We start from the raw sequence: 15,653 nt of genomic DNA, 5'->3' as shown, positions 1-15,653 counted from the left end.
TTACAGATCCTCCTTATCATGCCATTTTGCATTCCAAAGTTTCTTTTTATCTAAGAAATGAAAAGTTCTCCCAAACAGTAAGTGACAGGTGCGGCCACATGGAGCTCAATTTCACAGGTGGACAAACACAGGCCTGGGGCATGTCCCCAAGAACAAACAAGCAACGAGTAACCAATCCGGACAGAAACTCACAGGCCTGCTGCTTTCTTACTCCTCCACCAACACCAAATAATTCACTAATATAGTCAGCATTTGATATTAATAATAACTCACGCTTCTACTCAAACACTGTCTTCTACACGCATTAGGCATCCACCCCCAGGAACTACTGAAGGCCCCTTATAGTCAGGGTCCAGCCTGGGTTCACGTGCTGACTGACCTATGTCGATCCCTGTTTATCTTTCTAGTTAGCATATGATCACCGCCTTCTAAACGTGTATTTATTCATCTACTAAAAGTAGTAATGCACATGATGAAAAAAAATGGGGAGAGGAAGGAGAAGGGCATAGTATAGTACAGAGAGCAAATTAAGAAGGAAGTGCCTCCCTCCCTCCCCCCTCCCCCGTTTCCTCCCCCCTCAGTTCAGTGAACCCTGGCTTACGGTGAGTGCTTGGTAAGTCTCAGCTGCCAGTAGTAGCAGCAGCAGTTGTAGAAGTAATAATAATAATAGCCGTTCTTTTTTTTTCATCACCATTTACCACCCCCTTTTCCCCTCTTGTACCTCCACCCACCCCTCTCACCATACTGTTGTCCGAGTCCATGAGTTCTGTTTCTGTCTGTTCTGAACCTGCCTGTTCAGATCCTTTGCCTGTTTTTCAACTGGGTGGTTTCGCTGTTCCCTGTTGACTTTCTCAAATGAAAGCAATGAGCCCTTCATTGTTTGTCACAAATATGTCCCCCACCTTGCTACTTGTTCTGTTTATGTAATTTCCCTTCTTTTGTAAAATAACTTTTGTTGGTTTTCTTTATATGAGAAATACAAAGTAATTGTAGAAAAATTGGGAAATAAAAATAAAAAAAGAAAGAAAACATCACCTGCCATTTCACAACCCAGATACCTCCCATTAATTTTTTGGAGTCAGCTCTCCGCGGAAACGGGAATTACATACAGAATGCTTTGAAACCTAGTTCTGATCACAGTCTATGCTAAATAACTTTCCCCACTGCGTCTCCTTTTGACCCCCAATGTCAGCATTTTGCCCACCGTTCAAAACACTTCCCTTCTTCCCAGACCCTGCCTGGCCCAAGCCCACTGTTTCTGAGGAACGCGAGTGTGGGCCCAGCACGGGCCTTCTCCCAGGCATGAGAAAAGCTGGGAGCACCAAGCTTCACCGGCAACCTTTCCACGGGCAAAGCTTTGGATGTGATGAGTCCTCCAGAGCGTGTGCTACAATCAACAAAATGTCAACCGGGGCCCCCCTTGAAGACTTTGGCACGTGGTGCTCCTGTTACAGCTCTCTCCGCATTTTCCTGGCAACTGCAGGGCGACTGCATCTTACCCCTGCCAGGGACAGGCTTGGGCACGGCTGCCGGTTTTACCAGGGGCTCGGTCTCACCAGTTCCAATAAAAAATTCACTAAAACCCCATGCTATTTCTGGACTCTAGGCGAATTCCCGACACCCGCCCCCCCCCACACACACACACATACACACACACACACACACACACACACACACACACACACACACTGTAGTGGTCAGGCCAGAATCAGGGGATTGGTTGGTCTTACTGCCCTGAGACCAGAAGCCCAGAGGCCCCAGGCCAAGCATCTCAGGACAGACGGAGACAGAGAGAATGGGAGGACAGAGGCTCTGTTTACTTCAATTCAGTCTCAAAAAGTGCCAAAACTCAAATGAAATTAAGAAGCTAAAGAAAGGGGCTCTGAAAGAACAGCCAAACAAGGAGAAAACGTGTGTGTGTGTGTGTGTGTGTGTGTGTGTGTGTGTGTGTGTGTGTATGCGCGCGCATTAGGGGTGGGGGTGGGCAGTGGGAAAGAATCTCATCTTCTACAGTTGAGTAACTTTGCCCAACCACAAAGTCCAAAGAAAAGCTTCCCCTGGGCCGAGGGACCTCACTCCAAGAACAGATCGGCACCCAGCAGAGAGCCACGCCTCCCCTCTCCCTCTGCTTCCTCAGGGACATCCTGTTCTCACACAAAATCGTCGGGAAGATAATCCAGGAGTCAGCAGGCGGCCTGAGATTTCAAGAGGCAATCAGGGAAGGCTCCCAGAGGCTTTGCTTGCTGTCTAACTGCTTTGGGTTTGCACGCCCATCGGAGACGCCACAGAAGAACATGGGTCCCTCCACTCCAGCAGTGCTGGTGGGACAAACCTGCGTTTCAGGTTCTCCAACATTTTATTTTTTTACTATTAGTATTATTATTATTTGATTTCAGAGAGGAAAGGAGAGGGAGAGATAGAAACATCAATGATGAGAGAGAATCATGGTCATCTGCCTCCTGCACGTCCCCCAATGAGGATGGAGCCCACAACCCAGGCATGTGCCCTGACCGGGAATGGAACCGTGATCTCCTGGTTCATAGGTCAACGCTCAACCATTGAGCCACACCTGCCAGGCTCTTCAACATTTTAAAATACGTTTCTGCGGTGGCAATGATGCAGCCGGACACACACGGCGGGTCTTTTCTCTGTGTGTTCTGGCTCTCTGCCGCTTTATGCAGTTGCCGTGGGCGCAGCGTGGGGTTTCGGTTCTGATGGGACCGGGACAGAGCACTGCACTGGAAACGGTGGCTTCACACCCAGCGGAGGTGGCAGCACCTTGGAGCCAGGACAGGCGCCCGCCTCCTCTAGTCACAGCCAGTGTGAAGCAGCCATGACCCCCTAAACGCTAATTCCTGCCCGAGTCTGCACGTGCGTGCCTGAGACGAGGCCCCAGACTGGGAACTCGAAATCCAGGACAGACCGAGCTATTTCAACCCCTTGGGAATGCACGCTGGCTCTGCGGCGTGGTGAGCAGCCCAGGACACCATCTCGCCCTCGCCAGCAGCTCGGCTCACCTTGGGCGTGCAGCGCGCGGTGGAGGAGGGGCAGCAGCCCAGCCTGCCAGAAGGAGTAGCAGCCGTCCACCAGCTTGTTGCAGCGGCCCTGAAACCCACCTTCAAACCGCATCTGCCGGCTCGTCACCCATTGCTGAGAAAGAGACAAAGAGGGAGAGGCGGCTGTCAGCTAAAGGAGACACGAAGTCCAGCAAGACCGGCTCCAGAGGCCGATCGGGGAGGGAGGGCTCCCGTCTCTTAGCTTCCTGGTGCTCACAGCTCTGGTGCTTGGGCTTCTTACTTCTTTCCCCTCTGACCTCAGACCTCAAGTGGAGCGCGTAAGCCCACCCTTTCGAGGCAACCGGCATGGATCTCTGCTCGAGCCTAACTCAATTAACGGACTTTTCCCAAGTTCAAATGGGTTCCGGAGCTGAGAGGATGAAAAGGCCACGCTGGCTTGTAAGGAGATCTGCAAATGTCTCTCAGTAAACGGGGCTTCGCTGGGACACGGAAGGCGAGACCACCAGGAACTCATTTCTAACCGCGTCCCCTGCTCAGGGAAGTTTATTGAAAGCAGATAAGTGGAATTTTGTGCTACACCCCGTCCGATGATCTCAAACTGTTCCTGACTTTTACTTAGCTCCTGAGGAAATTCATCCCAGGTCTCTAAGCAAGTCCCTCGCAAGCATGGAAGCAGAAGCCATTAGTCCCAACGACCGATCGTGGCTCTGACGGCTGATCATGGCTGTGTCCGGCCTAGCCTCTCTCCAGGGAACCTGGCTGACTGATAGAAGAAAATCTTTCACTTTGGACCTGTAAAATGGCTCTTGATGTCACTCACTGGTCACATGATATTACCATTCCTCGCTTATCTCCCAAGCTCTCTAAACACACTCGCCTACCAAGATCCAGATAGTCACAGGTTGGGCCCCTAGGAATGAGCAGAACCAACTGGCTGAGCAGATAATGGCATTTCCATTCCCCTCCCCGCCCTGCAAGCCAGTGGCAGCCACCAGCCGTCGGCTTCCACAGCTGCCATGGTAACTGAACAGTACAGAGTAGGGTATTTCCCTGCACCTAGATTCTTACTAGGCTGAGTTCCTGAAAGTAGCCACACAGAACGCTTGCAGAAAAGTGGGGGGGGGGGGGGGGGGGGGGGGAAGGGGGGAGAGCAGCGATTCCAGTCCTCCTTTAAGTTAACGGTTGTAGAGTTTAGGTGATATCCCTGTTTAAGGCAGGCGTCCTCAAACTACGGCCCGCGGGCCACATGCGGGTGTTTTTGCCGTTTTGTTTTTTTACTTCAAAATAAGATATGTGCAGTGTGCATAGGAATTTGTTCATAGTTTTTTTTTTTTAACTATAGTCCAGCCCTCCAACGGTCTGAGGGACAGTGAACTGGCCCCCTGTTTAAAAAGTTTGAGGACCCCTGGTTTAAGGCAACACCCACTCAGAAAGCCACAATCCCAAGTTCTTAAAAGAAAGACCAAAAAAATAAATAAATAAGTAAATTGCACTGCAGATGTAGGCACTAGTATATCCCCAGTTGTCTTAAATGAACCAGTGCCTTAGGGATGATGCCATTTAATGAAGAAAAGCGATAACTGGCACTATCATGGGAAGTCCATTCTTCATTTTACTTATCCCACAGATGAAGTGTTTTTAAGCCAAACTAAAATATTTTCCAGGGTCTAAGCCCATGGGTTCATTCTACTGACCATATAACATCCTTCAGATATAGGGCCTAGTTCTCCCAAAGCAAGTGGGGGGGAGGGAGTAGTTTGGTAAGGACACTAACATTTAATGAGCACCTACTAGGTGCCAGGCTGTTTATATATGTTCAATCCTTTAACCCTCAAGGAACTATTATCTCTACCTTATAGAGACGGGGGAGGGGAGTTGAAGCTGAAACAGACTGGACAAGTTTCCCAAGGCCACTAGGAAGTGGTAGAGACAGGGTCCAAATCTAGAATATTTGTAACTGAGGCATTTGCTAATTATATTCTTTATTTCTGCCTGGGAGAGAAATAAAGTTCTATCTGGGAGAGAAATGGAAGTTCTACGTTTCATGTGTTGTTAGTAATCAGATTTTAGTGGATTTCAGAGTCAATGCACAAAGTTGGCCATTTCAGCCCTAACTGGTTTGGCTTAGAGCAGTGGTCGGCAAACTCATTAGCCAACAGAGCCAAATTATCAACAGTACAATGACTGAAATTTCTTTTGAGAGCCAAATTTTTTAAACTTAAACTTTTTCTAACGCCACTTCTTCAAAATAGACTCGCCCAGGCCGTGGTATTTTGTGGAAGAGCCACACTCAAGGGGCCAAAGAGCCGCATGTGGCTCACGAGCCGCAGTTTGCCAACCACTGGCTTAGTAGATAGAGCGTCGGCCTGCGGACTGAAGGGTCCCAGGTTCAATTCCGGTCAAGGTCATGTACCTTGGTTGCGGGCACATCCCCAGTAAGAGGTGTGCAGGAGGCAGCTAATCGATACTTCTCTCTCATCGATGTTTCTAACTCTCTATCCCTCTTCCCTTCCTCTCTGTAAAAAAAATCAATAAAATATTTTTTTTAAAAAGTTGGCCATTTCAATATGAACCTTCAAGCCTTTAAAAGCCTTCAAAGAGTATGTTTTAGGAGGTCCCTAAGGAGGAAGACAAAACGCTGCTGGTCATATCCCTACACAGTGTAACACAGAGTCTCTAGGAAGCTCTCGATGGGTCCCACGATAGGAACCTGACATATGAACTTGGGGAGAAAAGATGACTGTCAATTGCAGCGGTTTGTAAGGTCATGATCAGAGAGTAAACGCTTCCCAAAGACATCTCCTGGATGGCTGTGGGTGTGTGTGTTTGTGCACAAGGTCTCCAATGATAATTTGACTATAATCTAGTGGCTCCTTGAAGCTGACCGTTTTCTGAGTTCATTCTGAATATTGGTCAGGAGCTTGGGAGTTGAGATATAAATGTGTGGGCCGCCTGCTCAATGCAATTACCCAGCTCTGCCCAGCAAATTTAAATTTGGTTACTGAGTGTTCACATAGCGTGGTAGGTAATAAAAGCTTGGCTTCAAGATGCCTCAAAGCTTCACATAAACTCTTCTCTTAGGATATTCTAAGACATATGATAACCCCTAATTTTAAGAGACCGGAGCTACGTTTTTCTTGGAAGTCTGGGGAAGGTACTCTGGCTCATCCCAGATGTCTGAGGGACTCGAGAAAACGCTGGAGTTGGCCTAACGCACCACGTAGCAAGTTCAGAGCAGGAAGACGGGCGGGCAGGCAGAAGGGAGCTGAAACTGAGAGCAGCTGTCCACTCCTTCCACTTCCTCAGAGCAGCGTGAGTGCTCTAGCAACTCTCTCTAAAGCTTCACAGCAAGCATGTCAAACTCAAAGGGCCGAATAACCGAGGCATGCGGCCCTTGGGCCGCGAATTTGACATGCTTGCTTTACAGCACTTCTGGTTCACGAGCTCAAAGCAGGAGCTATCCGCCTGCCCAGAGCCAGACCTTCCCACGAGCCTGTCTGAGTGGTCACATCCCTGGGGCCTGGGGGCCTGGGAGGAAGATGGATCAACAGACACTTACCAATAAGTTCTTCAAGTTTAAGGAACGTTCCTTCTTGAGGATGACCAGTGCGGCCAGGCCACAGAAAGTGTAGCCTCCGTGGGCTTCCATCCCTGGCACCCCACCAATGCCACCTTCCCAATTCTGACACCTGGGAGAAGATTGAGAAAGGGAGATTAGGGGGTCAGTGTCAACCAATGAGAGGCTGAGCTGAGTGGATGGGTACACATGTAGGACCCTGGGAGGCAAAGCATGCGTTCGCTCACATTAAGGCATAAACCACAACTATGAATAGAAAGATGTCACCTAATTAACTTTTGGAAATGCCTCCCCCCACCACCACCAAAAAAGGAAACTCAGAAATAGTCTACTTATGTAACAAACACAGCACCTGAAAGCATTACTTTTTGGAAAAAAGTTATAAAATTGACAAATAATTGCTAATTCTGGTTATCTTTTAGTACAGGTCTATTGCTGATATTTTTCCTATTTTTCTGTATTTTCAAGAGTTTCTATAGTAAACATGTATGCCTTTATAACTATTCAAAATAACTTATTTTTTCTTTTTATTATTTTTTATAAGTTATTATAAAAAATAACTTATTTTTAATTTTTATTTTTTAAATCCTCACCCAAGGATATTTTCCCATTGATTTTTAGGGAGAGTGGAAGAGAGAGGGAAAGTCAGAGAGAAATATTGATCTGAGAGAAACACATCGTTTGGTTGCCTCCTGCATGAACCTCGACCAGGGCCTGGGCTGTGGAGTACCTTGCAACCAAAGTACATGCCCTTGACCGAAATCAAACCCAAGACCCTTCGGTCCACAGGCCGATGCTCTAGCCACTGAGCCAAACCAGTTAGGGCCATAATAACTTACTTATTAATTTATAGTTTCTTATGTATTCAAATTACTCATTTATTCTTACTACTATTATTGTAATTTGAGGTTAGACTATATATTAAGAGTATATTTTCTAGGCATTAAAACATGCATAATCTTTGGCCAAGAAATATAGGGTCATTTCTAGTAATTAATCGTATAAAATAAGAGTGTTTCCAAAGATCAGATTATAAGAATTTTTACTATATTATATATTTACATAACCATAAAATATTAGTGTCAACATGGAAGCTCAACAGTAAGGGACTAATTATATAAATCCTTGTGTATCTGTACAACACAGTCATTTCAAAGACTATAGAAGTACTTGACATATGTAGAATCAGGAAAGTGTGACATATTAACTCAAATATACCCTGATATTAAAATTACCAGAGAATAATTTTGAAGCAGGTATTATATATTTATTTCAGTGAAGTGAAGAAAAATATACTTGTAATGAATAAAAAAATTTCAACTGAGCAAAAAAAAAGTATAAAAATAACCAATTTTAACAATGACACTGGGAGCCAGAAGATAATGGAACAATACTTAAAAATTCTGAAGGAATATAATTTATAATTTCCAATTTAGAAATCTCTAACCAAATAAACTACTAATCAAATGTGAGACTAAAATAGATATATGTAAAATCTTACAACATGTATCACCACCTGGCTGGTATGGCTCAGTGGTTGAGCATCGGCCTATGAATCAGGAGATCACGGTTTGAATCCCGGTCAGGGCACATGCCCTGGTTGCAGGCTCGATCCCCAGTGTGGGACGTACAGGAGGCAGCCAATCAATGATTCGCTCTCATCATTGATGTTTCTATCTCTCCCTCTCCCTTCCCCTCTGAAATCAATAAAAATATATATTTTTAAAAATGTATCACCATAACCAATGTCACCCCAATCAATTTAATTTGAAACTTTTTAAAAATGTATCACCAATTGCTCTTTTGGAAGATTTATTGGAGTATGTGCTTTGTTAACATGAGTTAGTAAACCAAGAGAAAGGAGGACAGGGCTTCGACAAAGGAGAGGAGTGAAGTGAATTTCGTGCTGAAAGGAAGCTGCTGGATGCCCGCTGTGCGCAAGCTGAGAGCAATCTGTCCAGATAGAAGCAGGAGGGCAGAGGGCTCCAGGTGGGATGACTAAAACACACACGTGCGCACACGTACACAAATACACACACACACACACACACACACACACACAAAAGGGAATGAATACATTATCTGAAGTGCTTGACTGCATTGAGAGTAATTTGGGGGAATGAATTCATGATACATACATTTTTAAAAAGAAGTAATGATTAATTCTAAGAAAATAGAAGTTATATTAAAAAAGAAATAGTATATCATCTGGTTTAGCTGTAAATTATATTTTCATAGTACTAAGTATTACTTTGATAAAAATTGAAATATTAAAAAAACCATACAGTTTGGATATCTTCCTATAATATAAATATGTATCTACTATACCTTTTGTTTTCTTTTTCTTAAATATACTGTATTTTTATTGATTTAAGAGAGGAAGGGAGAAAGAGAGAGATATAGAAACATCAATGATGAGAGAGAATTATTGATCATTTGCCTCCTGCATGCCCCCTGCAACCTAGGCATGTGCCCTTGACCAGAATCAACCGGGACCCTTCAGTCCACAGGCCGACACTCTATCCACTGAGCCAAACTGGCTAGAGTTTGTTTTCTATTTTTTAATGATGAAATATTTGAGGCATCCAGGAAAGTATAGGAAATAATACATGGAACATACATGTATCTAATACCTACCTTTAATTTACTCATGTACATTTCAGGGTTTTTAAAAAATATTTTAAAGAAACAATTAGATACAGTTGAAGTCTTCCGGGGAGATGTGCAGACCTCCCCTGACCTCATTTCCTTTACTCTCTCCCCAGATGTAACCACTATCCTGAATTTGCTCTTTAAGTTTCCTATGCATGTGGGGGGTTTTTTAATAACTTTTAAAAAGGATTTTTAAATTTATTTTTTTAGAGAGAGAGGAAGGGGGAGGGAGAGAGGAACATCAATGTGAGAGCGAAATTTTGATCAGCTGCCTCCTGCATGCCCCCTAGCCGGGATGGAGCCCTCAATTCAGGCATGTGCCCTGACTGGGAATCAAACTGGCAACTTTTCAATGTGCGGCGCGGAATGACGCCCAACCAACTGAGCCACACTGGCCAGGGCTCCCATGCATGCTTTTACATTGTTAACAATGTGATTCTTCCCATAAACAATATAGAACTGTTTTGAATATTTTAAAATGTTAAGTAAATATCCTGATTGGCATGTTTTAACATCCTCCCCCTTTTTTTACTCAACACTGTTTTTGAGATTTGTCCATATTGATACATGCAGCTCTCGTTCATTCATTTAACGGCTATATTATATTCCAATGTGCCTGTACAAAAATTACTTCTCCATCTCGTACTTACGACCATTTAACCTGTTTCCAGCTTTTTGCTGTTATAAACAAGACCTATGTTCGCCTCTTTCATGCATCTGAGTGAGAGTTTCTGCAGGAGTGGAATCACTGGGTCATCAGCAAGGGCTACCTTGAGATATCATCAAATTGCTCTCCAAACTGGATAAATCCACTTGAACTCCCACCATTACTGTCTAACCAAGTTTTTGATCTTTGCCAATCTAAACGAATACAACATCAAAGAAATTTGGGGGGGAAAGAAAACTTTCAAAGTAGTTTTAAAATGCACAATGCTACAACCCTAATGGATCTCTTGTAATTTTACTCTTCCTTCCAGTCTTTTTTCATTGCCTTTATTTTTCAGAAGTCCTTTGACCACCTGCTGTCTCAGAGGCCAGGACAAATCCCAGCTTCTCTCACCTGGCTATCCATTCAGCAGTGCCCGCAAAAAGGTCTGGAGTGATGATGTTGGTCAGGGAAGCTACGGAGGCGGCACAGTACGCACTTCTGCAAGGACAGAAATAGAGGGGGAAGCGTTAGGCTTTGTGGAAGAGCCTAAATCAGGCTCCCTGGACTTCTCGGGCAGATTGTTCCCTTTGCCTCGTAAGCTGTAATCACCTCCTGTCCTCACCCTTGGCACAGGGTCAGTCCTCCCGGGCCTCCAGCTGAGAGGTCTGACATTCTGTTTGGATAGAGTTGCTCACAGCATGGCTCCCGCGAAAGAACATGACATTCTATTCTCCCGACTTCCACATGGTCAACTCGACATCACAGGAAATAACAGCCATCTCAACTCATGTCAAAAGTGAATTTTGCTCCAAAATTCCCTGGTGTCATTCAGGCATTCCTGATATGCTCACTCCCTCAGATGTCAGTATTGTTTTAGATCCAGGATTTCCGTCTGTTTGTGGCATGGACACGTTAAAGCTGAACTGTATTTTTTTTTTTTCTGCAATGAACACATTGCAATGCAGGCCACCAGACCTTGATGGCTGCTTAGATGAGAGAGGAATGGATGGGCCCACTCAGATACATTCCTTGGGCCTCCAGACGGAGAAAAACAAAAACAAAAAAACTTTGATTTCAAGCACCAACCAGCACATACACACACATGCACACACACTTCTAAATCAAAAAGAAAGAGCAGGGCTTTTAATTTTTTTGTTGTTATCCTGCTTTATTTGGAGTAATTCTGCCAGCCCCAGTTCTCCTCGGGACACATTTACTCCAGTTTCGTCCTCTATTATGGAACATGTCTACAAACTGTCTGTTCTTCCCTCCTACTGTCTTTTCAAATAGTCAGCATCTCCGCTCCATTTTATGTTGAAGACCAAAATTCTAATTCTGCTTACAAGCCCTTTTCCCAAGGCCTCCTAAGGAAGGATAACAGGGAGGAATGGGAAGGGCCTAGTCTCCATATCATTCCAATAATAAGTCAGACTGACTGAGGTATTGCAAGGAGATCTCTGCAGAAGCCGCAAGCATTATTATCCTGCAAGCATTTTTATCAGCCTGCTCACGCCGGCCAAAGGCACGCAGAGGCTGAGCTATGCCAGCAGGCACCAGAAGCTCCTGGGTCCGATGTGCCAAATGTTATCGTCTACCAAGGGCTAACTTCGAAGGTCTGATCTAATTTCCTTCAGGCCTCGAGCCTCTCCCAGGGGTTCAGGAGCATTTGCTCTTGAATCCTAATGTAACTGCGGAGGCAGGGAGGCAGCCAGAATCATAGCCCGCCTCTCCCGAATGGAAGAACCGAGAAGGGATGCCAGGAGCCACTAGCTAGTCCTGGCTCTCACATGGAGACGGGGAGGGGGCAAAATGCATCTTTCTGGTGCCGTTTCTCCCTCTCTCCCTCCATCCAGCCATCACATCCCTCAAATTTGTCCACTGCTCTCCATCCACGCCGCTATCACCCAAACCCAAGACACCTTTACCTGGATCAGTCTCCTGTCCGGTCTTCCGCCCTCCAGTCCTGAAACCAGAAGGCTTTTTGCTAAAATACTACAACCTGTTCATTACACCTGGGGAACTAATCATGTACGGATCACATCACTCCCTACTTCCAAGGTGTCAGTGGCTTCCCACTGCCCTTAAAATAAACTCCAGGCTTCGGAAGACTTCAGGGCCCCGCACCTGCTCCCGCCGGCCCTTCCAGCCCCCAGTCTCCCACTGCCCCACGGGGCCCCTACGCTTCAGCAACACGGAACTTCTTTCTCAAACACACCCTATGCTCTGTCTCCTAGGTATGGGGTAAAATGCCAAAGCGATCTTGCCAGGGTTTGCTTGCTTTTGCCTAATAATCGCAGGGAGTTTTTAGAAAGTTAAGTTTCAAGACTGCATATTTGATTGGAATGTCTACAAAACAGGTATGAAAATGTAGTGACTTTGAAGGGAAAAAAAATATCTTTTAACTTTTCCGTAAGAAGTATCAACACAATGCTGTATTGCTTTTCTTCAATAGTTAGACTGGCTTTGTTGGCCTACACAGTGTTACAAACAAGGTCAGAGGTCCCAAATGGAGTCACTTATGCTAAACCAATACTTAGTTTCCGCTCTCCCAAAAATGGCATCTTAAACCGGTCAATCAGGAGTCGCCTGGTCAGTCCTAGTTAGGTCGTCTGCCTAATACAGTCCTGCCAGCTCTAAAGGAAAGGAACGTTGCAATAACCAACCTGCTTTCTGCCTGGCGTACCTTCCGTGTCGCTGACCCCTACCGCCCATAAAAGCTGTCGCTTTGTGCAGCTCCTTGGAGTCCTTTCTGTTTGCTAGATTGGGTGCTGCCTAATTCAAATAGATGTTTGCTCAAATAAACTCTTAAAATTGTTTAATGTGCCTCAGTGTCTCTTTAACGACTATACTGAGATACTGTGGTACAGGAAAGCTATTGGGTCTTCTCCCCAGTTCCTGGCACGGAGCTCCTTCGACCCTTGGCATAGTCTGAGTTACAGGTGTGATGGGACAGTCTTCTGTGATTTATAACAAGCCCCGTTCAGCCATACCTGAGGGGGCTCCCAGAGGAAGGGACTGGTTGCCGGAGGAAGGAACTAGGTGATGAGAAGGTTGGGACTTTCAGAGGAACGGGGCTGGAGACTGGATTAAGCACCATTGGCCAATGATTTCATCAATCGTGCCTACCTAATGGAACCCCCATAACAACCCTAAATGAAGGGGTTTGGGGAGCTTCTGGGTGATCGAACACATCATGTGCCTGCCAGGAGCTGACACACCCCAACTTCATGGGGACAGAAGTTCCCTGCTCTGAACCTTCCAGACATCACCAGATATACCTCTTCATGTGGCTGTTAATTTGTATCCTTTGTAGTATCCTTTAGAATAAGCCAGCAATAGTCAAGTGTTTCCCTGAGTTGCGTGAGCTATTCTAGCAAATTATTGAATCTAAGGAAGGCAACATGGGAACCCCCAATTTGTAGCCAAGACGGGCAAGAGTATGGGTAACCTGGGGACAAAATACTTGTGACTGGTGGTTGAAGTGGCAGCAGCCTTGTGCGTCTGAGCCCTTAACCTGTGGCGTCTGTCCTAACTCTGGGTCGTCCATGTCAGAACTGTTTCATATGAGGGAAAACACACACCCAGGGTCAGAAGTGTCATGAGTAGAAACAGCTTTCCAGTAGGTACATAAGCTGCTTTTTTGGTTGTAACAGACAGGTGACAGAGAGAAGAAAATCCTTTACTGAAGGCCTCCACGGCCCGGCTGCCTGCCTTATCTGCATGTAGTTTATGCTCCACAACTGGCATGCTCTTTTCTTCCCAGCTACTTCCAAGCCAGTGGTGAAGCCAGGGTATTAATCAACTCGTGTAGAAGAAAACATATTTGCAAATAGGCAATAAGATGGCTTTGAAATAGAAACCTCATAAAAATGTATTTCTCAGACTAAGTCATAAGACTTGGGTATAAAATCTCAATGATCCGCTGCCGTTGAGAAATGATTTGCTCAGTAAATTCTCTATATGCTTAGGAGCAATCACCTGCCAGGTAAGTAAGCTGCTTGCTAGGTACATCAGACAATTCTTGAGTTAAATAATAATGTTGCACCAATTGGTTCCAATCGTTAATGCAAGTCTATTTCCCTTCACTCCACTGGCCCGTAAGGGTTTCTGCACCTCCCGGAGCAGTTCTCACTCAGGTGTTTAACATTGTCATGACTTCATCAAATTCATGCCAAAATATTTGCTAAGTCCCTTCTGGGCGTTTTTCTCCCTTCTATTCCAGAGAGATGAAGGACCGTATGACACTATATGGTTATTATATACTAGAGTCCCGGGGGGGTGTCCCTCAGCCCAGCCTGCACCCTCTCCAATCTGGGACTCCTTGAGGGATGTCTGACTGCCCGTATAGGCCCAATCGCACTGGGATCAGGCCTAAACTGGCAGTGGACATTCCTCTCACAATCCAGGACTGCTGGCTCCCAACTGCTCGCCTGCCTCTGCCTGCCAGCCTGATCACCCCCTAACCACTCCTCTGCCAGCCTGATCGACGCCTAACTGCTCCCCAGCCGGCCCAATTGCCCCTAACTGCCCTTCCCTGTGGGCCTGGTCACCCCTAACTGCCCTTCCCTGCCAGTCTGGTCGCCCCTAACTGTCCTCCCCTGCAGGCCTGGGTGTCCCCCCCCCCCAACTACCCTCCCCTGCAGGCCTGGTCTCCCCCAACTGCCCTCCCCTGCTGGCCTGGTCCCCCCCAACTGCCCTCCTCTGCTGGCCCAGTCACCCCTAACTGACCTCCCTGCTGGCCCGATCGCCCACAACTGCCCTCCCCTGCAGGCCTGGGTCCCCCCCAACTGCCCTCCTCTGCTGGCCTGGTCTCCCCTAACTGCCCACAACTGCCCTTCCCTGCCAGCCATCTTGTGGTGGCCATCTTGTGTCCACATGGGGGAAGCCATCTTTGACCACATGGGGGCGGCCATCTTGTGTCTTGAGTGATGGTCAATTTGCATATTACTCTTTTATTAGATAGGATTATGGTATATCATCTTATACCAAATCAATGTATCTTTAACTTTTAAATAAGAGCAGTTGATTTTGTTTCTGTCTTGCTTCTATTCTGATATTTACATAAAAGGAGTCGAGTGACCATCACACTGAGGACCTCGGTATCATCTGTGATTGCAATACCGTGTCACCCACACGTCATTCTGCGTGTCAGTCTGTGACAACACAGCAGATTCGCCATGTTGGTGCTTGGGTTTGGCGTCTCTCATGGCAGGTGAGCTCTGGAACCTACTGATGCAGCAGCCGGAGAAGGCCCCACTCACCTCACATCCACCTCACCTCCAACGTGCATGAGAAAAGAGCCGTCAGGTTGCTTCAGAGAATACAAATACTGCAGAAGCTTCTCTCTGAGAAAGGAATGGGAGAGAGGCAGGAGAGGGCAATGGTCAGTGCAGTGTCCGCCGGCGGGGAGCCCTCTGCGTTCCCGTCACTGCTGGCTTTGGCTGTACCTGTTAATGACGTCATAGGCCTCCTCGGTGCCAATGATGCACAGTGCGTTGACTGCTGCATATGTGGGTGCAAGGTGTGGGTACTGGCCAGGGCCCCCTCCAAAGCCACCATCTGGGCTTTGACACAGCTCCAGGAAATGACACACACTAGGTACACAGCCAAAGGGGAAAGCAAAGTCAGAGAGCATTCATTTCAAAACATCAAATTCTACCAGATCCATGCCTTTCCAAATGGAAAAAAGAAATAAAACCTCTCCTCCTACTTCTTGAATATATATTTAAAATAGTTAAACCCTCCCAGCCAGTGTGGC

At 46.2% G+C, this 15,653-nt stretch overlaps 1 protein-coding gene across 3 annotated transcripts in view; it reads right to left on the bottom strand.

The window, feature by feature from the left end:
* FNTB (farnesyltransferase, CAAX box, subunit beta) overlaps window positions 1–15,653 on the bottom strand; it is a 58,999-nt gene that overhangs the window by 11,856 nt on the left and 31,490 nt on the right. For all 3 annotated transcript variants that reach the window (XR_013813352.1, XM_079767557.1, XM_079767558.1), the window contains 5 exons: window positions 15,343–15,489; window positions 15,157–15,240; window positions 10,307–10,393; window positions 6,577–6,706; window positions 3,018–3,150 (listed from right to left, as the gene is read on the bottom strand). Coding sequence is in view for 2 of the 3 variants with exons in the window: in XM_079767557.1 (XP_079623683.1) it covers window positions 3,018–3,150; window positions 6,577–6,706; window positions 10,307–10,393; window positions 15,157–15,240; window positions 15,343–15,489 (581 nt within the window). In the remaining variant the exon portion in view is untranslated. The remainder of the gene's footprint in view (window positions 1–3,017; window positions 3,151–6,576; window positions 6,707–10,306; window positions 10,394–15,156; window positions 15,241–15,342; window positions 15,490–15,653) is intronic.

The sequence above is a fragment of the Cnephaeus nilssonii genome (genome assembly GCF_951640355.1).
Source record: "Cnephaeus nilssonii genome assembly, chromosome: 4".
In the NCBI taxonomy this organism is placed as follows: Eukaryota; Metazoa; Chordata; class Mammalia; order Chiroptera; family Vespertilionidae; genus Cnephaeus; species Cnephaeus nilssonii.
This window is presented reverse-complemented; position numbering and strand designations above follow the sequence as displayed.